This window comes from Stegostoma tigrinum, chromosome 16, assembly GCF_030684315.1.
Source record: "Stegostoma tigrinum isolate sSteTig4 chromosome 16, sSteTig4.hap1, whole genome shotgun sequence".
Taxonomy (NCBI): domain Eukaryota; kingdom Metazoa; phylum Chordata; class Chondrichthyes; order Orectolobiformes; family Stegostomatidae; genus Stegostoma; species Stegostoma tigrinum.
Window position 1 is genome coordinate 14,291,826 of NC_081369.1, and position 27,933 is coordinate 14,319,758.

The 27,933-nt window shown below is 40.7% G+C and overlaps 1 protein-coding gene across 2 annotated transcripts in view; it reads left to right on the forward strand.

Moving 5' to 3' along the window:
* The first annotated feature begins 3,578 nt into the window (after positions 1–3,578).
* znrf1 (zinc and ring finger 1) overlaps positions 3,579–27,933 on the forward strand; it is a 215,449-nt gene continuing 191,094 nt past the window's right edge. For both annotated transcript variants that reach the window (XR_009446774.1, XM_048546862.2), the window contains exon 1: positions 3,579–4,082. Coding sequence is in view for 1 of the 2 variants with exons in the window: in XM_048546862.2 (XP_048402819.2) it covers positions 3,614–4,082 (469 nt within the window). In the remaining variant the exon portion in view is untranslated. The remainder of the gene's footprint in view (positions 4,083–27,933) is intronic.

A 27,933-nucleotide genomic window follows, 5' to 3' on the forward strand; every position in this document is an offset into this window, starting at 1 on the left:
CCCACCTACACTCTCCTCTCCACCTATCTTCTTTTCTCCATCTTCGGTCTGCCTCCCCCTCTCTCCCTATTTATTCCAGAACCCCCACCCCATCCCCCTCTCTGATGAAGGGTCTAGGCCCGAAATGTCAGCTTTTGTGCTCCTGAGATGCTGCTGGGCCTGCTGTGTTCATCCAGCCTCACATCTCAGGTTCAGGTTGGGGCCGGCTGAGGTAACGGAAGCATTGGTGAGCATATTGAAAAGAAGGACGGGAAGCGTCACAATAATTCTTCTAGCCTGTGGCAAGACTTGTTTTGTGATCTGATCTCAGTTTCCTGTATCCAGACTCTGCCCACACTGACTGCGATGCCACTTTCTTCCACACCAGAAACGTTCCTTTTAACCCTCCCATTTTCTCCAGCCCATCTTGCTTATTACAGAGTTCCCAAAAGTTTCTGCACGTCTGAGACCCTCCAGTTAAAGATAACAAAAAACAGAAATTGCAGGAGAAACCCATCAGGTCTGGAAGCATCTGTGGAGAAAGAAACAGAATTAAAATTTGGAGTCCAGTGACCCTTCTGCAGTTAAAGCTGATGATTGTACATTTCTGTGACATTCTATCCTTCGGTTTTAGCTATTCCTAGTTACTTGTGCTGCTCTGTAGTGTAAACCCAGATCATGGACTGAACCCTGGATAATATTTGCATACACTGTCAAGTCACATGCATATCTGTCACAACAATGTTTTAGTGTGCCAGGGGCTGACCATGCCAAACGATCAGCTCTGTGATTGTTACCTATGATGGGATGAAATGGAGGACGCAGCAGGCTGAAGCGTAAAACTCCTACCAAACCCGAACCCTGATCTCGCCTATGGACTGGAAAGATTGGGTTGAAATCTCCACCCATCCATTCCCAAACCACCGCCGGCTTGAATGTCAATTTTGGAACCCGTTATAATTATTTATCTCGACAAAAGTTAGATTTCCTGCAGTCGAAATCACACTAACTTCCTGGACCAAGCGCAGTAAAAATGGGGCCGGGCTGGAACGTGCTAGACAGCTTCTGTACACAGCCGTAAGGCGATCTCCTCAGTCCAGCGCGGCCTGGGTAGGGGGGGCTGAATCAACAACCAGGTCGGCATGAATGAGTTGGGTTGAAGGGTCTGTTTTCGGGCTGTATGACTATAATTCTAAGCTGGCCCATCTCTCCACAGATACCTACTGACCTGCTGTACAGTTTGGGTCTCATTTCAGGTGGCCAGAAATATATACTTCCTCTTGTTCCCTTTCTAAAAAAATGTGAAAACAGAAATGGTTGGCATTGCACTAGATGAAATGAGTTTCCAATCAGCTCTTTTTTTAAAAAAAGTAGCGTCACAATAAATACGTATGGATTTCTCCATTTGGTGCCATGAAAAGTTGAAAAGGTTCATGACGGAGGACTTTCCTATTGCGAATGGCCTCCTCCCTCCAAGAGCATGTTGTAAATGTCATCGCAAATATTGCAGTCAACCAGACAGAAAAAAAAAAGTGCAGGAGCAAACTACTGCAGATGCTGGAAAGTGCTCTGAAAACTAAGAAAATAAATGCCGCTTGAAACGTTAAGCTTGCTTTCTCCAGAGATGCTGCCTTATCTCGGTGTGGTCTCCAGCAATTTTTGTTTGCTGTAAAAAGTTAAAGGTTTTTTTAATGCGTACATTTTGCATTTTGAGAATAAGCATCTAGATTCGTGCAATCTAGTACAATATCAATTAATCCATAATCTGTTGGCCAGGATGCTGCCTGGGATTTAATTGTCTCGGGAGGAGAAGAAATACTATTCCTTCTCGTCCCTCTGTGGGGCGTACATCATTGTAATACCGTGCGTTTACATAGAACAGTTAACTACACACTGGCTCCAATTCACCCCAGATGGGATTAGTGAGGCTGAGGTACCAGTGTCTTATTTGGCAATTCTTACTTTCCGAGGTTCTGGAGAATGTTTTGTTTTACTGATGTATGAAGCCAGGGACGTGCTGCGGAGTGGAATGGCCAGCAATTCTCTGCGAGCATGAATCAGATTAAGCAGTTTTGTTCAGAAGGGTCACTGGGCTCGAAACGTTAACTCTGCTGTTTTTCCAGAAATTTCTGTTTTTGTTTAAAAATTCCTGGGTTGCGCATGGGGCACCTCACCCTCACTTCGGGCTGCTACTGGCCGATTGTTTTACTGCTTTCTTTGAAATAAGACGATGAGCATCCTGTGAACAACGTGGTTGGAAAGTACAGTGGTCACTGTTTAGAGCGGTTTTACTCCATCTCCAGCCTCGCGGGACATCGCTTGTGACTGGCGCTAGTACCAATCTTTCTAAAGGTGAATTCACTTTCCCCACTGAGCCGGTCTCGGCTGACCACTCTCCTAGGAGTACGGCCGGAGTTAGTAACGCCAGTTAACACATAAGCGTAATGCGGCGAGCTCCGCTCATTCGCACCCAGTGAGAAAGCTGTCCGGATACTGCCTCTTCCTATATTGGATTGCCCGGAGCACTGACGAAATAAACCATCTGTCAAGCATATATCCAAGACAGCTCCGGGCATCCTGGTGGGCTCGCTGTATCCGAACAAGACAAACTGCTTTGTTTAATGGAGTGTCGCGGAAAAGTTTTAAAAACAAACGCCTTTTCTTGAAATAAACCTCATTTCCTTGCTTTTCAGAACCCTGGGCAGACAAGATTTGGACTTTTTTTTGTGTGCGTGTGTTTGGGGGGGGGGGGGGGTGTAAGAAATAACCAATACGAAGACTGCGGGAAATGTGATAGGGATCGGATCTCATGCCTTGACATTTCGGCTGGGGTGAGAAATGTCATCACGAGCGAGTTGACAGATAAGACACCCAAACAACATCGAGAGGGAGAGAAAGAAACAAGCTATCCTGGTGCAAAACGAGTGTTGGGAAATACCTGCCAATGAGATGCAGACTTGTTGGGGGAGGAAGAGGAGAAGTTGGTCAAATGCAAAAAAAAAGATAAGGGGGGGAAAAAAGAAGAGAGAAACTGTTGCTTCCTTTATGCCACATCCTGCTTGTATCAAAGTGTAGAGAACACTGACAGCCAGACAAGGCAGTGAGTGAAGTGACTGACTGACTGACTGACTGGAGGGGGCTTTGCTGGCAGCGCGAACTGCTCATGCGCCTTGCTCTCACCTGGGCTAACAGGAGCTGGGCTGGTGCGGGAGGGACAGGGAGCGGGGTCGAGGGGTGAGGGAGGGAGGGCGGGGGGGGGGGGGGGGGGTGGAGGTGGGGGCTCTCCCGGGGAGTTTGTTCGGGCGGGCGGGCGGGGGTTTTAGAACAGAAGAAGAAGATGGCCGATAAGGCAGAAGTTGGAGAACGCCAGGGTTAGACAGCAGCTTCCCTTCACCCCCCCCCCCACACAAAAAAAATCAATCACTCCCCCCCCCCCCCGCCCCGCCATCAGTCCAGTCAGTCAGTGAGTGAGGGAGGGCGAATGGCCGCGGCCGAAGCCCTCGTGTGAGACCGGGCGGCGGTTAAACCCCCCCCCCCCTCAGGCTTGGGGGGTCGACGGTAGATTAACTACCACCCCCCCCCCCTTTCCCACACACAGCCTCCAGGGGAGGGTTGTTTATACCGCCCGCCGCCCATGGGAGGGAAGCAGAGCACGGCGGCCCGCTCCCGGACCGCTTTCCCCGGCGTCTCGAGCGACGACAGCGCCGTCCACACCGCTCACTACGGCCATTACCGGGCGTCCGCCGCCGGCACCGCCGCTGGAGGTGGAGGTAGTAGTGGTGGAGGAGGAGGAGGAGGCCCCGCCATGGGGCTCAGGACTCGCTCGGTTAGCAGCGTGGCCGCTATGGAACCGGCTCATCCTTTCGGGCTGTACAGTGGTGGAGGTGGAGGGAGCCGGGCTGGAGGAGGAGGCGGCAGGGTGACCGATGGTGTGGAGCACAGTAACGGAGGAGGTCCCGACTCGGCCGGTAACGGTTACCGGGAGACAGGAGGAGGCCCGGCCGCCCGGGAACTGCAGCTCTACCTGGGCTCGAGAGCGGCCTCGCTGTCCGACTCGCTGCCGCTTCACCTGGCGGCGCCACGCTGGTTCAACACACACAGCGGTGAGTGCACCCCTAACCAGCAACCAACTCAACCACTAACCCTACTCTGTCACCACCCGGTATCCTTCCATTAATGAGCAATCAGCCACCAGTCCAATTCGTAACCTGCCCCAATTAACCACCCTGAGGCACCCCCGACGCTGGCTGATATCTGGTCATTCATGCCTGTTGCCCCCGTCGATTAATAGCATGTGAAATTTCCTTTGGTTGTCATTTTATTCAATGCGGGGAAGATAAAGCTGTCGTAATTGCTGGTACCAGCTGATTATCAGAAGTCATAGTCGTCCATTAGTATCACCGTTTCTGATCTTTATTTGCTGGTTAATTCATCAGTAATTGGTGCTAACAACAGTTAATATATTATCAATACTTATTATGATGGCTTATTATCATTTGTTACAAATTTAGTAAATATTGCAGTACTTAGTGCTATCAGTGTTTGTAATAATCATTCTCTTCTGTTTTATAGTCATATTAGTTACAATATTAATGCATAATAATAACATTCCTCAACTGCATCATACATATATTTGTTGACACTATAAATGGTATATTTCAGGATGGAAGAAAGCTAACATGGCTGTCCCAGTGCTCCCTCCTTATTGGGTAATACACAGTGTATCATTAGTAACTAGTGTTCTGATTTCACCAGGATGGGGTTATCAAAGCTACCCTTGATTACTGTTAATGCTAACACTATTGACACTCGTTATTGCCAGTACTTAAAAATAAGCTCATTCAGTTTAAAATAGTTAATTCTCTTAAACTTTGACTCTTATAAGATTTTTGATTTCCTCTGCCTTTTTACATTCCCTCTTACTAAGCAAAGCCTTTAATGAGTTCAATAATACCAAATTTATAATTAAATCAGAATTATTGTTTACACACAGGTTTTGGTTGTAACAATAGAAATCCACTTTGTTTTAGATGGAGCTATAGGAGTAAGATGTTAGCACTGCTATCCTTTCTGATGTAACGTTCTGGCCATTCAGAAAGCCAGGACCTATTAATGTTCACAATCCTGAATGAATAAACAGCATAGTTAGTATCTTGAGGCCAACAGGCAAGAATTATGATGGATTAAATATTCAAAGTTGCAAATAATCCAAAAACAGATTGGATTAACACAGAAATTTCTCCCATCTGTACAGAAGGGAAAACATTTTCTCTGTTTCAGGTCCAATGGCCCTTTGTCATGTTCCCAAAAAGTAGGCTTTAGAATAAATATTTTTATCAGTAAAATGATAATTCTGTTTACAGTTGGGGACAAAATATTGTGTTATGTAAACATTGCTTGTATATCACGTGATGCTACAGTATGATGTCTTGCTTAATTGGAACCATACTTTGACGAGTATGTCATTGAAGGCAGATTGACTTCAATTACTCAGCGTTATTGGGAGCAGCAGTGTATTTGAGCGCAGTGTCGATGGGTTGGAGAGGAGTTGATACTTTAGATGTGGAAGATAAAAGTATACCAGATGGTTAGCATGAATGAGTAGAAGAGTGGTCAGAACCACTTGGGTTTTGGAAGTAGACAGACGTCACAGACATTCAGGTTGACCAAATGAATTGGAGACAATGGGGGAGAAAAGGCTGGACCAAACCTTTGTTTTGGTGGAGTTACAAATACATGGATGAGGTCACTATGAGAAGGTGACGGAAGTCAGTTAGAGATTTGAAAGTGAGGATGAGAAATGATAATTTCTTGGAGGACATAATATCACTGAAACTTTTGAGAGCATTATGTAATGTTACTGTATGACTTGGTGATGATGAGAATGGGTGCTGAGTATTGAATGAGTACCAAGTTGTAGAAGGTTGAGAGGGGAGTACTGGTCTGAAAGATGTTAGTTAAATTTCATTGTGAGGTTTAAGGTTTTAGCAAAGACTTGTTGCTCAGATTGTCGTTGAGGTTGTTGACTTGCTCGTTAAGCTGGCTTGTTCTTGTTCATGCCAGCTTGGTGAGCAATTCCTCAACTTTACTATGAGGTGATGGAACAGGGTTTTAGTGGTAGTAGAGCAAAATTATGGAAGGTACTGGGTATGCTTTTTAAAAAAAAAGGAAAAAAGTGGCCTTGGGATAGTGTGCATTGGGAAAGATACAGTTTGAATCAGCAATATGCCATCGTGCAACACCTTGTTAGATTGAGATGGATTGTAAAAAAACCAGCTGGGTTGAGACCAAACGTATGAAGGTGCCAAAGGCAAACAAAAAGAATGGCTTTATTTATTCCAGCAGTAAGGCAGATGAAATGTTGGCTTTGTGGGAAAAGTGATTTATACAGTGTTTTGCAGATCTTCAAATTAGAGACCTATTTCATAGTTTTGCGCTCTGAGTAGGAAATGGAGAAAATGATCTGTCTTTTGGGAGTAATTGCTAGACAGTACTTTGTTTTATTTGGCAGTGTTGCTGATGTTGATCAGGAAGTAATCTTGAAAAAGTGAGGATAGTATTTTGCTTTTATTGAGATAGTAGGAACTGCAGATGCTGGAGAATCTGAGATAACAAGGTGTAAAGCTGGATGAACCCAGCAGGCCAAACAGCATCAGAGAAGCAGGTAGGCTGACGTTTCGGGCCTAGACTCCTCTTCGGAACTTCTTCATCCAAAGGGTTATGACTTTGTGGAATTCCCTGCCCAGTGAAATAGTTGAGGTTACCTCATTGAATGCTTTTAAAGACAAAGATTTTCAAACAATAGAGTAATTAAGAGTTATGGTGAGTGGAGGGGTAAGTGGAAGTGAGCCGTTTAAAAGATCAGCCATGATCTTTCTGAATGGCAGAGCAGGCTCAATGGGCCAGATAGCCTACTTCAGCTCCTATGTTCTTATGTACAACTGTGACTACATTTCAGATGTATTTTGTTGACCGTAAACTTCTTTGCGTGGTCATGAAAAGCACTATACATGACAACACAGCGGGCCAAGCAGCCTTCAGAGGAGCAGGAAGGCTGACGCTTTGGACCTAGACCTTCCTGCTCCTGTGCTGCTTGGCCTGCGTGTTCATCCAGCTCTACTGCTTTAGTTTTTATATGCCTTTTTAATGTAGAGAAAAATACTAAGCCGTAACTTAACCCTGGAAAGTTTGGTCTTCTACTGCCAAGCAGACTAAATTGAAGTTTAACCATTGGCGTTGAGATCTGCATGTTGTGACAAATCAGGCAATGGATTATACCAGTATGTTGCCATTGGATCAGCTGTACTTCTACGGAGCCACAAGGGGAAGGGGGCATGAATTGTCTCTTCATTCCAAGAAAGGCTAAAGTGAAACTTAAAGTCAGCAAGTTACTAATGAGTTTCTTTTGACCATTTCCAGTGATGTGATGCAGAGCAGACTAAGTGAGATGCGCTAACTTGAATCAAAGAATATTGTGTATTTTGGGATGCTGAAAAACATACTAACACAATTAAGGCAGCGGAAAATAGCATTAATGCTAAGTTGTAAAGGCTAGAATGCTATTGATTTGCTTCTGCAGCTTTGTGAATTACAAAGAAATAATGCATTGTATTATATAGTGCTTTTCATGACCACTCAAAGCAGTTTACAGCCAACAAAATACTTCTGAAATGTAGTCACAGCTGTACATACGAACAGAGGAGCAGAAGTAGGCCATCTGACCTATTGAGCCTGCTCTACCATTCAAAAAAATCATGGCTGATCTTTTTGTGGGCTCACTTACACTTACCCCTACACTCACTCTTAATTCCTCTATTGTTTAAAAATCCAACATTGTCTTTGAAAGCATTCAATGAGGTGACCTCAACTGCTTCACTGGGCAGGGAATTCCACAAAGTTATAACCCTTTGGATGAAGAAGTTCATCCTCAACTCAGCCCTGAATCTGTTCCTCCTTATTTTGAGGTGATGCCCCCTAGTTCAAGTTTCACTAACAAGTGTAAAAAGCCTCCCTGCTTCTGTCTTACCTATTCCCTTAATAATTTTATATCTTTCTATAAGATTCCCCCCTCATTCCTCTGAAGTCCAATGAGTCTGGGCCCAGTCTACACAAACTCTCCTTAAACCAATCCTCTGAACTCTGAACTCTGGAATTAACCTAGTGAATTTCCTCTGCACACCCTTTCTCATGTAAGTACTGCCAGTACATCCTTTCTTAACTAAGGAGACCAAAACTGTACACGGTACTCCCGATATGGATTCACCAGCACCCTCTACAGCTGCGGCATAACCTCGCTATTTTTGAATTCTATTCCTCTAGCAATGAAGGACAATATTTCATTTGCCTTCTTCGTTACCTGCTGCACTTACATACTTTTTTTTCGTGATTCATGCACAAGGAAACTGTAATATAGGAGTATAGTTAGAATCCAGCTATCAGCTACATGAGGTTCGGTGTCAAATATGATGGTTTGCTCAAAGTGGCTGCTACTTGTAGAGGGAGTGTGAAATTAAATTTGAAGGCAAATTTCAACTTTGTTAGGGGTTGCTGGGGTATGTTTGTGCTTTGGCTCTCAAGCCTTGCGAGCCAGGGTTTTTTTAGTGTTTGGGAAGACACCAGAATAGGTGGGAGAAATATGGCAAATAATGTGCTTTAATAGTGCAAGAACATTCCTCCAGTCGTAATGTAATAGTGAATGTGCCCTCTTTTTTACACCACTATAAAATCCTGCTTTGAATTTGTTTGGAGGATTTTGGAGCTGTAACTTATTAGAATGCTAACAGGACAATTTAAAAAAAACCCCAGAAAAGAACAAAGCTAGGGTGGAAATTCCTAACGATAATAATTACAGATGTGACTTAGGTTGTAAAGTTGGGGTTGCCTACAATGGGTCTCCATCTTAATGGGGGAAAAAAAACTGTTCTAATTGACTTGCCAAATTAATTAACATAATTTGAAAAATTAAGTTGTCACCAGCTGATATAAGGTGGTCTGAACAATGTATAAATGAATTGTTTGGGATTGGAGGGAATAGTGGACAATATATCCAAGACTAAATAGAGGTTGAAAGACATGTGACATTCTGCAGACTGATTTTTTTTCATTGAAAACAAAGGCTTTCAACTTTTGTAAGTTGAACCAACAACATTTTATGGCTTTGACACTGTTTACACGCTTATCCCCGGCCTTATTGTGATTCCAAAGGGAACTTGCAAACCTCCTTTCCCAAAGCTATGTTCACAAAACTCTGTTTCATTTTTCATACTATCCCATTGTTTTCCCCCTCAAAATAAAACCTAGAAACGGTGGAAAATTTGAGCAAAGACATTAGCTGGATAGGTTACTCCAATAACTTTTAAGCTTGGACAGGAAAAAACTTGACAAGTGATAGACATTTCCCCTCTCAACTATAGAATTTTTCTTTTCCCTTTCAAGAACTATCTTTCTGCTCTTATCTGTGCATGTTCCCTCTTTTTGCATGTTCTTATTGTCTGATCAACTGTAACGTTTCTCTCTGATTTTTTTCTGGTGTAAACTATTCTCCTGTACACATTATCTTGCCTGCTCCCCCATCTACCATTTTCAACTTTAACAAATTATTTTGTAGTACCTCTAAACTATAGGATTTGTTATTTCCCTTGCTGTGTCTTTTATTGTGATTTGTCAAAGTTAAATTTAGTAAAATTGCCCAGTATGCCTCCGTAAACCAATCTGCGGTGCTTTTTATAATTTTCAAATTCAAAGTAAATATGAGTTCTTAATTACCAACCCTCAATTTACTTAGTCCTCTCTGATACTCTCTTCAACCTTTGTGGGCCTTGGTTTTACTTCTTTGTTTACAAACTTATTAGATATACCATTTGGTTACAGGAAATGGTGAGTCTAAAGATTAGAATTGTTTTTTGTTTTGAAGCAAACATTTTGTTGGTTGTCCACAACTATAATTTATGAAAAAGGTTTGATCTGTGAGCTGAAGTATGTTTTAACTCTGTCTGAATTAGCTTGAGATTACAGCAATATCAGGTGAAATAAACTTTATTCAACCTAGATGACTTTTGATACTTTATTTGTTGTAGGAAATTATAAATATTCGTGCTTGATGCAATGGAAGTCAATATTTTGTCATGGAAAATGAGCAGCTGACTGTAAAAGGAAGCCACCATCATTGCATTGTGGTTAGAACAATAGTGATTACACATGGCCTTTACATGACTTAAAAATGATGGAAGTTACAATCTTGAGCATGAAGTTCAATTTAAAGGAGTACAGAAGAAACTTTCATAATTTTTAATAGCCTAAAACATTTGAAATATTGAACAATCCTTGAGGAATAGTGCTGACTTTTGTGGAACAGTGCTGAACAACAGATGGCAGAACCTGAACTACTTTGGGTCTGACAACTGCTTCTTTTAAATCTTTGCACACTCAGTCCTTCCATCTGGATTTTTGTGGAACAGTAGGTTTGTTGTTGCTAGTTTTAATTTTAGAATTGGATTCTTTTATTTTGTGACTCTCAGCACCGTCCGAGATTTGCATTTCTTTTGTTACTGTTACAATTTTTTAAAAACTGAGATTAACACTGAACTTACTATTTCATAACACAACATTTATTATTTCCCTTCATACTGACTGTTTTAGATAGTTTAAAAACTCTGGCACTTGTTAATTTGGTGATATTTGTCATTCCTGACCACAAGTTAATATTAATTTACAATAAAGAATTTAGTTTTGTTTGTAAAAGGAGTGTTTCTAAGAGTTAACTTTTAGTTACAGCCAACCTTAAAAAAAGGTTGTACTCTTAATGTTTTACCTCTGTGTCCTTATGTAAAAGAACATTACTTTCCATGTTAAAATTGTCTTTAATGTGAATCAATGATAAATGAGCTTGGTAAAGTCGCAATAACAGCTGCGTTTCAATAGTTTATGTCACTCAGTTTTCAACTTTCAGTTCAGTTGTTTTTTTCTTATTTCCTGAAGTTGGTAGAAATGTAAGTTTTTTTTTATCATTGTTAGCATCAAGCTTTGTGGGTAATTCACCGATTCCCAATGTTAGTTGCTTCTCGACCTGAATTTTTAAAAAATAAGCCCATATATTGGCAGTACTGGATCAGGCAAAGAGAAGTCTCCACTAGCACTGAAATGAGTTATCAAAGTGTATTGTTTCTAGGGCATCGATGGAAGTCCTCCTGGGCTGTGACTGAAGTTTAGGAAATGAATCTAAAATCCACTTACCCGAATAAGCTGCAAAATAGAAACTGCTGAATAATTAATCTTCAGATCTTTGCAGTGAACCTGAAGGCTTTAAATCCATTTGTCTACTGAGCTTGCTGGTTTAATATCTGCACAATATGCATACCACATAAACTGTTACGACTAGAATTGGTGATTAGATGCGAATATCAGTAAGGGAGCATTAAAGTCAAGAGGTTAGATTTAATATTTTACTGTTTGTTATCCTGCATTACTTCCCCAAGTGCCTTTCTGCTTCTAGAGTGCACCTGCTACCTTCCATTGTACTCGTGCTGTTTCTGCTGTTTTCTTGGGGCTTCTGTGGCTTCACTGGCAGACCAGTGGGGGAGTCACTGCCATCATCTTTCCCGTGAGAAGGGGATTATGGCTGCCGGCACTGCCTTGATTTTGCAGGATACCTATGTGCGGTTTCTGCATGCTGCACCAAAGGAATGGGAATATTGTTGACTTTTTGTTCTCTTTCTTAATTTTGTCTTGGTGTGGTGGTGCTGGTGTTGGACTGGGGTGGACAAGGTCAGAAGTCACATGACACCAGGTTATAGTCCAATAGGTTTACTAATTTAGTCAAGCAAGGAAATTAATTTTGTCTATTTGTCTTGAGCCAGAAGCTTTTAAGTAAGTAAGTTATATTGCACAAACACTGATTCTGTTAGGATTGGAACAGTTACATTTGTAAATTAATTGATAACTGAAAAAAAAACATGACCACATGGTAAATAATGAACCATTTGCAAGTCCTTTGCTATTGTTGTTTTAATTATTAGCATTAAAAGCAATATGCTTTAGGTTTTTAAAAATTGTTTTATTTGGGTAGTGGAAGATAAATTGCAACATTGTAATGTCTTGAGCAGTATTAAGTTTTACGGTCACGAGATGATTGAAATGTTTTAACACAAAATTAGCCTCACAGTGTGGAGGGGTGTGGCATCTGGCAATGCACTGACTTTGGTTTGGATTGACTTTATTATTTGGAAGGTCTAAAATTATTAGTTCTTCACCCCTTACAAGACCAGGAATATGAATAACTACGCTGATTTGCTTGCCGGTACACTATATAGTTTAATCCTGATATTTTGCATTATTATTTTCAATTAATTTGAATTCAGCAACTGAAAGGTTTTAAAATAGTTCAGTAGCCCTTTTTAAGCAGAATTTGGATGAAGCAACCTCCAATTAATGGGGATGCACTGTATTTGTATGTACTTATTTCAGCTGTTTATTTTCTAAGGATTACGCTGAATAGTTTTTGACAACATTGTAGCATTCTGCCTCCATGACAGAAATTATTTGGATCAATCTCTGCAAACTTTTAATCTACAAAGCTCTTTACACAGTAAACAATCTCCTAAAATGTTTCATTACAAAATATTGCTAATTAATATCTCTGAATCTGTGGTGCTTGGGACAGGATGGATAACTCAATCTAATAGGACAGTAAAATAGCACTTTGTGATTGTCTAGATTGTTGAACTATGTGAATTTTAATGCAGTGCTGAATTTCCTATGCGCATTATCTAGTAGTTGGACAATGGAGCAATATTGAACTTTAGACTATATCCTGAAAATGGTGACCCAGTAAAATGACCCTTAACCTAAATATCTGCAGAACAAATGATCTTTTGTTTTGCAATTGTGTAGAAGTCATGAAAGCTCAGTTGTGTGTAGAATCAAGTGTAAGTAATTAATTTAAGAAGTTAGGAGTAGTTTAGAGAAATGTAACTTCCATATGTGAAGGGAGATAGATTAGCTGCGTCATATTGAGCAATAATAATTTATATAACATTTATGCATGTTTTAAAAATGCTCGGATTTAGTTACTGTTTGATAAAAATCTGATCACTTTGTGAAGTAGTTAATGTTTAAAATTCAGTTGGTGGATTATTTTCAATTAAGTACTATGTTTAACAATTTCTACTGGAGGTTACGATAACATTTGAATTTTTGCCATAACCTTTTGTTTTCAACAAAGCAATAAAGTGTCATTTATTGTCCTATTTGTGTGTAATTTGTTCAAAACTTTATATAAATTGCTATAGGTTGGCATTTGTTATTATCTCAGCAATTCAATTAAAGGAATTGCTGATTTTAAAATTTGTTTCAAATTCAGCTCTGCTTAGCTTCAAGGATTTCAGCTCCATAGAAGTATTGGCAATAGCGAAAGCTTGTGTTCGGAAAGGCGAGAAACAAAGTACCAAGAAATATATGGCTGAGCAGTTATGGGATGGTCATGGAACAAATCTAAACTGTTGCAGACTAATTTTGGGAAATTGTTAAAATTAATAAACAGTTTTGCAGATTAAACATCCGCAGAGATTGATCCAAACAACTTCTGCCATGGAGGCTGCATGCTACAAAAGATGTGTGCCTGTCCATCTGTGAAGCTGAGTAGACACCACGACTAGTGAGATTAGACATAATGCTGTGGCTGGCCTTACAAATATAAATACTGTAAATCAGGCTCATTTTTTTACATGAATTCCGTCGCCCGTTGCATTATAACAGCAGAATATCAAAGTCATGAAATAAGTCATCAACAAATGCACTACGATGTCTAGACTGCACTATTGGATGTAGGTAATGAGCAGTATGTGTCATATTAATACAGTTGACCTGCCTGGAAATTAATGCAAATAATCAACATGGATTAGGAGATGTCAAAAGCCTTGCCATAAATTATGGTCACATATAATAGGAACATAGTAGTGAAAATAATGACTCATAAGTGTAGCAGTTGCAGCTGTTTTAACTGGCAGCTGAATTTCCCCTTGTGGGAGAGTCTAGGACCAGAGGGTATAATCTCAGAATAAGGGGTTACAGAGGTGAGGAAGTTTCTCTCGCTCACTCTCTTTCTCTCACTGTCTCTCTCGCTCTCTCTCGCTGTAGAGGGCTGTCAAGGTTGGGTTGTTAAGTATATTCAAGGCTGAAATAGACAGATTTTTAACCAGTAAGGGAGTCAGAAGTTAGCGGGGAAAGGCAAAAAAGTAAAGTTAAGGATCATCAGCTCAGCTGTTATCTTATTGAATGGTGGAGCAGATTTATAGGGCTCAACCGTCTACTTCAACTGCCACAATTTGTGTTATTTAAGGGAATGCTTGTTGCTTACAAGATTTTCTGTTGTGTATAAATGTATCAATTTATTTCAATAGCCTTATTTTATAAAGAATGGGACTAGGCCTTTGTAAACCTTTTCACAATGATTGTTGCATTTTTGTGCATGTCATAGCTGACCATGGCAAATTTATGTTGATGCTTGAACCTTAAGGAAATCACTCATCAGGTTACTTTGTCAAACCACACCTCTGTTGTAAGATGATTGTGCCAAATAATTGAGCTTTTTAAAAAAAAATGATCTTGAACTCTAATTACTCTCACTGTACCATTGGAAGATTTTGAACATATGTGTAGACATGCTCTGTGGGATGAATATGCTTAGTGTGAATTTAACATTTGCATTCTTATTTAAGCTCCTAACACTAATTTAGTTTAAATACTAGACAATAAAATGTGAGGCTGGATGAACACAGCAGGCCCAGCTGAAGGGTCTAGGCCCGAAACGTCAGCTTTTGTGCTCCTGAGATGCTGCTGGGCCTGCTGCGTTCATCCAGCCTCACATTTTATTATCTTGGATTCTCCAGCATCTGCAGTTCCCATTATCACTTAGTTTAAATACTGTTTTGTTCAGAACAGAAATAAACTATTCAATTAGATAATGCTGTTCATCATCTCAACTCTGTATTTTCCCTGTCTTTTCTCCATGTGCCTTGATAAGCTTGTTTAACAATACTGTATCTCTGTCTTGAAAGCTTCTGTTGTCTCAATGCTTGCAAGTTTTTTTTATGGATGAGAATTCCAAATTTTTGCTGTTCTTTTATTTAAAAAAATGATTTAGCTCTCTTTAAAATGATCTTTCCTAAATCTTGAATTTCTGCGCCAAAGGAAATTGAAAAGAAATAGGGAAACTATCAAATCCTGCGAACGTTTCAGTTAAATTACATTTTGGTATACTCCAGTTATGTTTGTGGAGTATTTGGATTACTAAACCCGTCAGTGTGAGGAGTTATGTTGTTAACCTTGAAGGTAAAATGGCAACAACATGGCTCAGGTTTTTATTTACGTAATTTTTCCGTTCAGTTACACTCAGTCTTGGTAATTGTTTAAAATGTGAACTAATTTTATAAGATGGTATATGACAGAGCCCACTGGAATTCTCTCTCACTCTTAATTCCTTAAAACCTTTAGGGGAGTTTGTGGAATCCTGAGTTTTGTAAGATCCATGATGGGTAATCATGAATTGCTATAGACTTTTACCAAGACTGCAGATGGAGGACTGTAAGCAGCTTTGAGCTCTACATTATAGGAATGATGTTGAGACATTGAAGTACATATAATGCAGATTCACTGGGTTGCGGTCTGGAATTAGTTTGGAAAGAAAGTTGAAAAATGTGGGCTTTTAATATTAAAATGTATGCAATTTTATTGAGGTGTTTAAAATGGAATGAGCCTATAATAAGATATTGTTTGTCATGCTAATGTGCCATTGAAATAAGTTTAAATGGGAGCAGTTTAGACAAAGAACATATTCTTAAATTTTTTCAAAAGTTGGATTACAGATGTAGTTGAAGAATGGGAATATGGAAAAGTATGGGGGAAGGGGTAGAGATTGAAAGTTGTATTTCCAAGAAATTGTTGACAACCAGAGGGCATAAACATATGAAAAGAATTGAGGGAGAAGTTTTTTTTATCGTAAGCTTATTAGGATTTGGAATGTCCTACCAGGGTGATGTCACTGACCGGGGTCAGTGATGAAAATAAATAGCAGGTTTTGAAAGACAACTCAAAAAAAAATGCTTGCAAGTTTTTTTTATGGATGAGAATTCCAAATTTTTGCTGTTCTTTTATTTAAAAAAATGATTTAGCTCTCTTTAAAATGATCTTTCCTAAATCTTGAATTTCTGCGCCAAAGGAAATTTTTTTTTTTTACTTTAGACCTAGGCCTCCAGCATTCACACATTTTGCTTTTATTTTATTTGATAAATGTTTTGAGAGGGCATTTAGAGAAATGTGGGGCGTGGAAATGTGACTACACGGTGGAAAGTCAGCTCAGGTGCAATGAATAGGATCGCTTCCTTTTGTGGAGTAAGACTATGATTTTTTTAAAAAGGTGTTTTTGTTTATGACAGTGAAATAGTTAATATTTGTTTTCAGAGTTAAAAGCAAAATTGAATTTCTCTTCAGACAGCAGTTGTTTGTTTTATAAATATAGATTGCAACAAGTACTTTAACAAGCCTAGAAGGATAATGTAGCTTTGGTGAAGTCTTTCAGATCATGGTACTTATGATAACTACATCTGTTAATTTGCATGGAAATAAAGTTGCAACAATCTATTCTGCTAGATATTCCACTCCCAGAGTATGCTGATGGCTCTGAAAGCTCAGCTGGGAAAATGTCCAATGTGCTGCTAAATCTTATAAAGCAGAAGGTTACAGTTTTAATCCAGGCCCCCCTCTCCAGCTGAACCAGGGAAGCTTTAATTGCTGTTTTAGTTCTGGTGGCCTAAGGAGTGAGGAAGTCTGCCAGTTATTCAGCAGTAAAGTGTGCCTGTGTATACTTGGTCAGGTAAGGGCAGGCTCAGGCTTGGTTGTGAAAATGTTTCTACTTTCAAATAACCTTGCTGATGCTCCCTGTCAAGCATGAAGGTTATCACTGGTTAAGCACTGCAGCCTGTTGGAATCTTCAAAATAGGACTCAGCATCTTCAGAAGACCGGGGAAGCAATCCAGTATTAATTAAAGGACTACATTTAACGTAGAAAGAATGCTTTTTAGAACACTCATTTTGGCTACTGACATTTCACTGAGGACCGCCATTTGAAAAGCATCCTGATATTGTTTGAGGCTTCAGATTTATTTTAATGTTAGTAATTTTAAGAATTACGAGACAGATTAATCTTTTCAGATTTATTAAGTTTAATTAATTTAAAGGATATTTGAAAGTTACAATGAATTAAAGATATTTGCTCTCATTTCAAAAGTATTTTATACTGAAAATTTTCTGCAATAATATTGTTTTTGAATTATTTTTAAATACCAAAGATAATTAGTTGTTCCCTTCACTCACCATCCTTTGTGAGCTAAGCATACCTTTTCATTTAGAGAATGGGTAAATCTAGGCAGCTTTCTCATGGCATGTCTTCTATAATAGTGCTTTCTGAAGTTAGATGAAGTTGCCAAATCTAATTCGCTTTTTCTCATCTAATTGGAAGGCATTTATGAAATAGCAAATTAGGAATAATTAGCATCTACTTGTGTAATAAATACACATCTCTGAATATCAATTTATTTTAAAGGTTGTATTTTTCTTCTAACTTCCTTGAAGTACCCTAAATTACCTTGGGATAAAGTTGTATCCATTGTTAATGTACAAATGTATGTCGTAATTTGTTTCCACTCTAACTAGGTATTGATGGAAAAACTTATTTTGACACACTGAACTGCATGTATCCCAGAAACTTTATGCAGTATGTTTTTTTAGAATAGACCTGCTGCAAAACTGTGTGTTTCTCTGAAAACAGTGAATTTTGTTTTTAAATATAAATTTGTCATCGGACTCCAATTATCTTCAGCTTGTTCCAGTTTCAGTTTGCTATGTATGCACAAGGCTCCATGAAGGGCATTTGGTGGCTTAAATGTTTTTTTTAAACACTCTGTTAACTGTAAGTTGGTTTCCAAATGCAGTCGTGAATGATGAAGAGTCTCCTTTCTCTTTCTGTTAGCTGCCAGACTGTTACCATGAGCATCAATAATCCAAACTCCATTCCCAGTGGGAGTAAGGCCAGTGCACAACATGTTTGCTTAGAAACATGAAATGTGAATTTATGCTGAAGTGCAATATCTCAAAGTTTATTGTAACTGATATTTTGGTGATAGTTGATAACTTAGTAAATGGATCAATCATCAGACTTGCTGACCTTCTTTCAATTACATTTAACGTTCTTTATTTGTGCTATTTATATTTATAAAACCTCTTTTCTTTTTAACACTTTTTTTCTCTTTACAACGATAGCCTTCCTGTTTTCCTGTGGTTGTTGACTCTTGCTATGGCCTGGTTTAATGATGTAGAGAGGAGAGACTCTGTTGCTTTCTGGTTGTCATTATTGTAATCATGTGCAAGCCTGTCAGATCACTCATCCCCATGAAGTCAACATGGCCCAGTCTCTGAACTGTCTGACCGCATGACAGTTTGGAAATTTTTCCTTCCTTGAACTCGGGTGTAGGCCAGTGCTTTGACTATTATTTACTTCATAGTATGCCAAATTATTAAACCACTTAATTATGCTCCCTGTGTAATCAGCAAATGTCGTTTGATTTATTTGTTCACATGATGTGGGCATTGCTGTCTAGACCAAATATTACCCAACCCTAATTGCCCTGGAGGAAGTGGTGGCGAGCTGCCCCATTGAACCACTGCAGTCCTCGCAGTGTAAGGATACCCACAGTGGTGTTAGGATGGAAGATCCAGGAATTCAGTTCTGAAGAAGAGTCACCTGACCTGAAACGTTAACTCTGTTTTCTCCTCCACAGATGCTGCCAGACCTGTTGAACTTTTCCAGCAACTTTGTTTTTGTTCCTGATTTACAGCATCCACAGTTCTTCTGTTTTTATTTGAAAGATCCAGGATATTGATCTGTTAATGAAGAAATGGTCATTTAGTTCCAAGTCAGTAGGGGTGTGACTTGGTGGGAAACGTGCAGGTGATCGTGTTCCCATAGATCTGTTGCCGAGAACAGTAGAGATTACAGACTGGGAAGTGCTGTTGAAGAAGCCTTGGTGAGCTACTGCAGGGCATCTTTTCAGTGGCCCAGACTGCTGCCACTGTGTGTTACTGTTGAAGGTGGTTTCTGGGGTTCCAATCAATCAGATTGCTTTGTAACGGGTGGTGTCAAGCTTCTTGAGTGTTATTGGAACTGCATTCATCCATAGAGTATTCCATCATTTCCTGACTTGCGCCTTGTAGATGGTTACTAGCCTTTGGGGAGTCAGGAGGTGAATTACTCACCGTAGAATTCCTAGCCTCTCTAGCCACAGTTTTTATAGGGTTGGTCAATTTCAGTTTCTGGTCAATGGCAACCACAGGATGTTGATAGTGAAGGATTCATTTCAAATCGAGGGATGATAGTTAAGTTCTGTCTTGTTGGAGATGGTCATTTCTCAGCACTTATCTGGCATGAATATTACTATAGAAGGCTCCTGGAATTGTTATAAACGCAAGATAAGTAGATGTTGGCAACTCCGATTTGTAAGATAAATATTAAAGCTTTAAAATACCTGTCAAATCTTTCTCCCATACCCTATTCTGTTAAAGCTTCCTATGTCCACACTTATAATTGGTTCTGCTACAGAAAATATGTCATACTAGAATTGTATACTCCTGTTCACTACAGTATGTTGGGAGGATGTAATTACTATGTCAGAAGTTTACCCATTTTCCTATTATACACAAAAATTTGAAATGACACAGACCAATTGAAGAAAATAACCTGTTTCAGTGCAGACACCAACTGAATGGAGTCCTGGACATTTCATACCTTAACCATTTTTTCTTTCAAAAATTAATTTGCCAGATACTTTTTGAAAATTAATCTCTGCAGAGCATTTTGTTTTATTTTAATAGGCATAGATGTGTAAAGTTATTTAGAAGGGTAGATGCTTTCACAGTTAATAAATTTAGTGCCTTTGTCGAATAAGTCTTGGTAATTTTGTCGTTCATTTGAAGTTACATGGTTGATCTTTTTGTTCTAAGTCTAATATTGATGAAGTGTATAACTGCCCAAATTGATAACTGGGTGAAACATTTAAATTTACGTTGTGACCAGATTAGTTGTTGGACATGAGACCAATGGCGCACACTCCAACTCAGTCATTACAGTATATGTTCAGAAAGACAGTTTACCATCACCTTCTCCAAAGCCATTAGTGATAGACAATAACAGCTAGCCTTGTTTGTAATCCCCACATTCTGGGAGTGAAAATATAGAAAAGTACTAAAAATCATACTGATGTGTTTGCAAAGAAATCAAACCGCATAGCCACTTCTCTATTTTCACACACATACGAAGACTGGAATGTAGACCATTGTGTAATTTAAAAAAAAATTTGGTGATTAATAGCTGGAGTAATTTTATGGGGTAGGCTGGAGTTATTTTGGAGACATTTGAATGCTATGCTGGGTAGTCTGCAGGTTTCCTTTTCATCAAGTTTTCTTTGGAAAGAACAAACTAGCTCACTAATCTGTACTTTGTCTTTAGATTTTTGTGATCATTTGGTCTGTGGAAATCCATTCAGAAACCACTTATATTTGGCTAGCCCATTGGTACTTTCAATAGACTGCCATAAATGTGAAATCGCTAAATGTGCCTTGGGTCTTTTTATTTAAATCCTTTCATTTGCTGGCAGTTTTGTAGGTCATGCCATCTTCTGTTGTACATCCTAACTGTCCTTGTGAAGCTGGTATGTAGCAGCCTTTTTGAACTGCTGGAGTCTATCTGATGTAGGTACATTTAAAGTGCGATTGGGGGGATTCCAAGTTTGTGACACATTGGTGTGATGTAGTTTCAAGTCAGGATTGTATGTTGTTTGAGGGGGATCTTGAAGGTGGTGATATTCTCATGTATCTGTTGCCCCTCCTGTATCGAAGTTGAGTTAGAAAGGCACTATTGAAGGAACTTAGATGAGTGCAGTCCATCTATGCTACACTTAACTCCCATAGTGCTTCGGTGGGAGGTAGGGTGAGGATCAAATGGCTTGCCTTGTCCTGAATGGTGTTGAGCTCAAGTGTTGTGGAGCTGCACCCATCCAGGTAAGTGGAGGGAATATTCTGTCATACTCCTGACTCGTACCTTGTAAACTATGCAGTCATTGACAAATCATCCTAACTTCTAACCTTTATGATGAAGAATAGGTCCTCACTGAAGCAACTGAAGATGTTTTGGGTCTGGGAAATCCTAGGTGTCCTGAACTGAGTTGATTTTCTTCAGTAACCATTTTCCTTTGGGTTAGGAAAATTTTGCTAGGGCTTCCAGAGATGTTTTTATAGTGCTCCTTTAAAAGAAAAGTTTTATGAATGCTTTAGCTTTGAGGTTTTAAACTTCTTTAGATTTGACTTTCTCAAGCTTGGTAGGTAGTCATGATAAAGGCTCTGGAGAGCTACATTTTGGCTGAAAAGGTCTGGAATTGAAGACTAAAGCCTATTTTGTTGATTAAAACATCATACTAATGACATCAGTATGCCACTGCTGGGGTTGGGCAAGGTAGGTAGGATGGCGATAGGTGAGTGCAGGTAGGCAGTAGTGGGGATTGGTCAGTGAGGTGGGAGGAGTGGATAGGTGGGAGAGAAGACGGTCAGGTCAAGGAGATAGGGATGAAAGGGAGGGTTGGTCCTAGGATATGGCTGGGGGTGGGGAGATGTTGGCACCGGTAAAAGTCCACATTGAGACCACTGGGTTGTAGGCTTCCGAGGCGGAATATGACGTTCTGCTTCTCCAGTTTCCCGGTGTCATTGTTGTGACACTGGAGGAAGCCCAAGATGGACATGTCGCCCAGGGAGTGGGAGGGGGAGCCTAAGTGGTTTGCCAGTGGAAGGTCTTGTCGTTGGTCACAAAAGGGTGCAGGCACTCTACAAAGTTGTCTCCAAGCCTTTCCATCTCTGTCTCTTTAATTGGCTGAGGAATAACGTTCTGAGGAAGGGTCACTGGACCCAAAATGTTAATTCTGTTTTTTTCCTTCTGAGACGCTGCCAGACCTGCTGAGGTTTGCCAGAAACTTTGTTCTTGCTCAAAATTCAAACAGGACTAGAAAGGGTAGATGCAGGGAAGATGTTCCTGATGGTGGGTGAGTCCAGAACCAAGGGTCACAGTATGAGGATTTGAGGTAGACAAGAGATGAGGAGACATTTCAGCACCCAAAGAGTGGTGAGTTGGACAATGATCCATGATTGTGAAGAATTATGGAGCAGGCTCAAAGGACTGAACGGAGCAGGAGGCAGCCAGTCTTCTGTGTTTCTGTTTTGCTGGGTTCTCCCATTGTTGAGGATGGGGATGTTTGTGGAACTGCCTCCAATGAATTATTTAATCCACTTCAATTCAGAACTGAATGTAGAAGAATTATGAAACTTAGATTTAATACATTATGCAATAACTGAGCTCTGTCTGTCTTTTGCTGCTTATGTTGTATGGCTTGCAGATTGCCCTGGCTTCGCCAGGTTGACACCTTGTTTTTAGGTCCGACTGAATTATGTTCCTGGTATGCCCTCCCCAACACTTCTTTGAACCAGGATTGGCGGTAGTGATGGAGTGGCTGAATATGCTGGGCCATGAGGTTACAGATGGTGGTTGAATACAATTCTCATGGCCTCCAGCACCTCATTGATGTCCAGTCTTGAGATATGCCGCAGGAAAATGTTGTTGGGAGAATGAGGGGGAGAAGAAAGAGAATATTGTCATATTATCATCTACATGAGATCGTGCTGTTGTAAGAAGAATATTCTGTTTTTAAAGGCAATTCATTTTCTGAAGTGTCATTGAGTACAGTAAAATTTGGCAACTATGATCTTGTGTTCTGATAATTCAGTGACTGTGAATCCACATGAAAGATTACGATTTTAAATACTGTAAAATTAGTGTGGGGGAATTAGAATGGCTTCTGCTGTGAGAACTATATGTGAAGCCAAGTTCCTGCCATTTTATTTAGTAAAATGTCAACAGAGGGTTCTAGCAGGTTATTGTATCTGTTAGCGAGTTTTGAGAAGATTTGTAGCTCAGGTTGAGGTTCTGGATGTGAGTTTGCTCACTGAGCTGGAAGGTTAGTTTTCAGACGTTTCGTCACCATTCTAGGTAACATCATCAGTGAGCATCCTTCGTCGGAGGCTCACTGATGATGTTACCTAGAATGGTGACGAAATGTCTGAAAACTATTGTATCTGTTATTGTACATGACCTGACTGGAGGCAGCTGCTGTGTGAATCCTGTGAGTTGCATAATGTTCTCATCTTTGCTGTGATGAGCTATAAATGGATTATAGTTCTCACCTGATTTCAGTATCTGTTTCCTCTGCTGATTTTCAGACTTCCACAGGAACAGATGATTTGATCTGTGTATGACATCCAATGGCAATGCTGATGTTAGAATTCAGATGACTGGTATGCATGTTATTTTGGTTTTGGATTGAAGAAACTAAATAAGCAAGTCCTCATGAATTCTTTTGATAATCAATATCCTGCTTGCCTCTTGGTCAGCTTCTTGATTTGATTCCTTCAAGTTGCAATGATTGTTTACATTCGGTCATATTGATTTCCATTTTCTTTAAAATGGGTTTTTTAATCTCGTTGAATGCAATGGAGCATGCATATGTAATAGTCCCTAAGGATTTCTTTGGATGAGTAGTGGAGTTAGGAAATTAAGAATAGAGATGAGATAGTTACTGTCAAACTTACTTAAAACATAGCTGATCTGCTTCCCAATCTCTCAAACCTGTATTTGTACCTTAACCCTCGATGCCTCACAAAAGCTTATCAGTAATAAAAAATCAAGAGTGCCTGGGAAATTCAATAGTTCTGGCTAAGATAACAAAGTGTGAGGCTGGATGAACACAGCAGGCCAAGCAGCATCTTAAGAGCACAGAAGCTGAAGTTTCGGGCCTAGACCCTTCTTCAGAGAGGGGGATGGGGAGAGGGTTCTGAAATAAATGGGAAAGAGGGGGAGGCGGATCAAAGATGGATAGAGGAGAAGATAGGTGGAGAGGAGACAGACCAGTTAAAGGGGTGGGGATGGAGCCTGGAGAGGTGAGTGTAGGTGGGGAGATAGGGAGGGGATAGGTCAGCCCGGGGAGGATGGACAGGCCAAGGTGGCGGGATAAGGTTAGTAGGTAGAAAATGGAGGTGCGGTTTGAGGTGCGAGGAGGAGATAGGTGAGAGGAAGAACAAGTTAGGGAGGCGAGGATGGGCTGGGCTGGTCTTGGGATGCGGTGGGGGGAGGGGAGATTTTGAAACTTGTGAAGTCCACATTGATACCACTGGGCTGCAGGGTTCCCAAGCGGAATATGAGATGCTGCTCCTGCAACCATCGGGTGGCATCGTTGTGGCACTGCAGGAGGTCCAGGATGGACATGTCAACCAAAGAGAGGGAGGGGGAGTGGAAACGATTCACAACTGGGAGGCACAGTTGTTTAGTGCGAACTGAGCGTAGGTGTTCTGCAAAGCAGACGTCAAGCCTCTGATTGGTTTCCCCGATGTAGAGGAGGCCACAACGGGTACAGCGGGTGCAGTATACCACATTGGTGGATGTGCAGGTGTACATCTGCTTGATGTGCAAAGTCTTCTTGGGGCCTGGGATGGGGGTGAGGGAGGAGGTGTGGGGACAGGTGTAGCACTTCCTGCAGTTGCAGGGGAAAGTGCCGGGTGTGGTGGGGTTGGAGGGGAGTGTGGAGCGGACAAGGGAGTCACAGAGAGAGTGGTCCCTCCGGAAGGCTGACGAGGGTGGGGATGGAAAAATGTCTTTGGTGTGTTGGGGTCGGATTGTAGATGGCAGAAGCGTCAGAGGATGAAACGTTGGATCTGGCGGTCGGTGGGGTAGTATGTGAGGACAAGGAGGATTCTCTTTTGGCGGTTATTGCGGGGACGGGGTGTGAGGAATGATTTGCGGGAAATGCGGGAGACACGATCGAGGGCATTCTCGACCACCGCGGAGGGTGAAAGTTGCGGTCCTTGAAGAACGAATACATCTGGCATGTACGGGAGTGGAATGCCTCATCCTGGGAGCAGATGCGGCGGAGGCAAAGGAATTGGGAGTAGGAGATGGCATTTTTGCAGGAAGGTAGGTGGGAGGAGGTGTATTCTAGGTGGCTGTGAGAGTCGGTGGGCTTGAAATGGATATCAGTTGTTAGGCGGTTGCCTGAGATGGAGACAGAGTTCAGGAAGGTGAGGGATGTGTTGGAGATGGTCCAGGTGAACTTGAGGTTGGGGTGGAAGGTGTTGGTGAAGAGGATGAATTGTTCGAGCTCCTCTTGGGAGCACGAGGTGGCGATCAGTGTAACGGAAGAAGAGGTTTGGTTTAGGGCCACTGTAGGTACGGAAGAGAGATTGTTCCACATAACCTACAAAGAGGCAGGCATAGCTGGCACCAACTTTGCAGACAGAAACTAAGTTAACATATTGAGTCCACTGACTCTTTGGAAACAAATACAAGTCACAAAACACTTGAAATGTTAACTCCTGACTTTCTCTGAATTTCTGGCACTTTGTTTTTTATATCAGGTCTCCAGCTTCCATGGTAAAGCAAATCAGTATTTTTCTTGAAAGTTTCAGATGATCACAGCCTTTTGGTAAGGGGGTTTCAGATTTGCATTTTCCTTTGCTTGAAGAAAGGAGTTCACACTTTACCCCTGAATGACCTGACTCTAATTTTAACCTTAAACTGCCACCTTCTTGATACCCCGATCAAAGTAAATAGATTGTCTGCATCTACCTTTTTAGATTAGATCAACTCTCAAACTTCTATACTTGAGGGTCTCTAACCCATATTTATGTGACTCGTCTTTATGGTTTAACCTGTTAACGTTCTATTATTCACTGAATCTAGACTGCTTTGCTTTTGAGGCAGATATATATTTCTCGTGGTGCATTGCCCAGAACTATGGCGTTTGACTAAGGTTCTCTCCAAATGAAGCAAAACATCTATTCTTTTTGTATTCCATTCACCTTATGATAAAGGCTAACATTGCCTTAAGCTTGCTTGATTAATTTTAATGTCTATCCTGAAAATTTTAGTAAGTTATGCACAAGGGCACAAAAGTAACATTGCTCTTTTGTGAATATAGTTTCACACTATTTATCGACACTCTAATCTTAAGTCTATAGTGAATGACATCTCAGTTAGCTTGAGTTGCCACAGTTTTGACCACTCACTTAATTTGATAGTGTCCTTTTTGCGATTTCATGCTGTCTGCAACATTTAATGTGGTGTTATCAGCGAATAAGCATGCGCAACTCCGTATTGCTTCAAACATTTTTTTGAAAAATGTGGTGAGAAGCTAAGGACCCAATACAGACATGCTCATCACTTGGGAATATTTACCTGTTAGTGTTCTGACAGGAGTGTCATGTGAGTGCAATATTTTGTTTGTAATTTGGTTACTAGTGATGAAATATGATCCTCAAATGTTGCTTAACTGCATATTTCTAATTTTCCCAGATTGTGCGGAAAATGATGAGTTAGCCCACAGTAAGACTTCACTGACTAAAATCAGCTGTGATGATTTTACTGATGACTGTTTTTCAGGTACCGACAGGACTGTTAACATGTTTGTTTTAACTGTTTTGGCAGCAAGTTATGTTAGAACATTTAACCACGAGCATTATGTTTCACTTTAGATCATATATCGATACACAGGGTATGTGTTATATTTCAGCTGGAGTTTGGTTGATGATAATGCTGTTTAATCAGTAGGAAATATTCTGCTATTGTTAACAAAGTGACCTTGAAACTACCTTCAAATGTAATGACCGTAGAGCCTGTGCATGAGCTTTGTCATATACTGTGATTCTGTGGCACTCCCTTTCCTTCAATTCACAGTTACAGTTGAAAACTTAAGCAGAGTTTTTCCAGAGCTTCAAGTCTTTTTTTACATAGAAATTTATGAACTTGTTAACATGGAAACAGGACATTCCCAAATTATTAGGTGAGTCATTCCAGTAAGTACCTAATGCCACCTCCCACCCCCAAACGCCCCCACCACCCACCCACACTCACTGTCTTTCATAACATGTTGGCAGTTAGTTTTGATCCTTTTGTTTACTGTGACTTAACTGTTTTTGTAAAAATTCCTGATGAAAAACTGGCCTGGCAAGAATGCTCATCATTGTTTTGCTTTTAAAGCTTCATTCATCCTCTAATTTGTAGACTTCTTGTTTAACAACAACCAGGGAATTTAGGGACAAATACTACTGTGTTGCTCTAACGTACATTTGATTGAATGGAAATAAAAAGATTGATTCCATATAAAAATCTTTTCACTGCCACTGCAGCAGAATTTGCTTTAGAAGATTGCATCATCGCACATACATGTATAGTGTAGGAGATCATGAGGTGACAAGTTGTAGAGCTGGATGAACGCAGGAGGCCAAGCAGCATCAGAGGAGCAGGAAAGCTGACGTTACAGGTCTAGACCCTTCCTCAGAAAATGGGGGAGGGTGAGGGGATTCTGAAGTAAATAGGGAGAGAGGGGGAGGCGGATAGAAGATGGATAAAGGACAAGATAAGTGGAGAGGAGACAGACAGGACAAAGAGACTGGGTTGGAGCCAGTAAAGGCGAGTGTAGATGGGGAGTTAGGAAGGGGATAGTTCAGTCCAGGGAGGACAGACGGGTCAAGGAGGTGGGATGAGGCTAGTAGGTAGGAGATAGGAGTGGGGTTTGAGGTGGGAGGAGTGGATAGGTAGGAAGAAGGACCACAAGGAGCTCGAACAGTTCATCCACTTCACTAACACCTTCCGCCCCCTCCTTATGTTCATCTCGACCATCTCTGATACCTCTCCCTTCTTCCTGGACCTCTGTTTCCGTCTCTGGCATCCACCTAGAAACCGATATCCATTTCAAGTCTACTGACTCCCACAGCTACCTAGAATAGACATACTCCCACCCACCTTCCTGCAAAAAT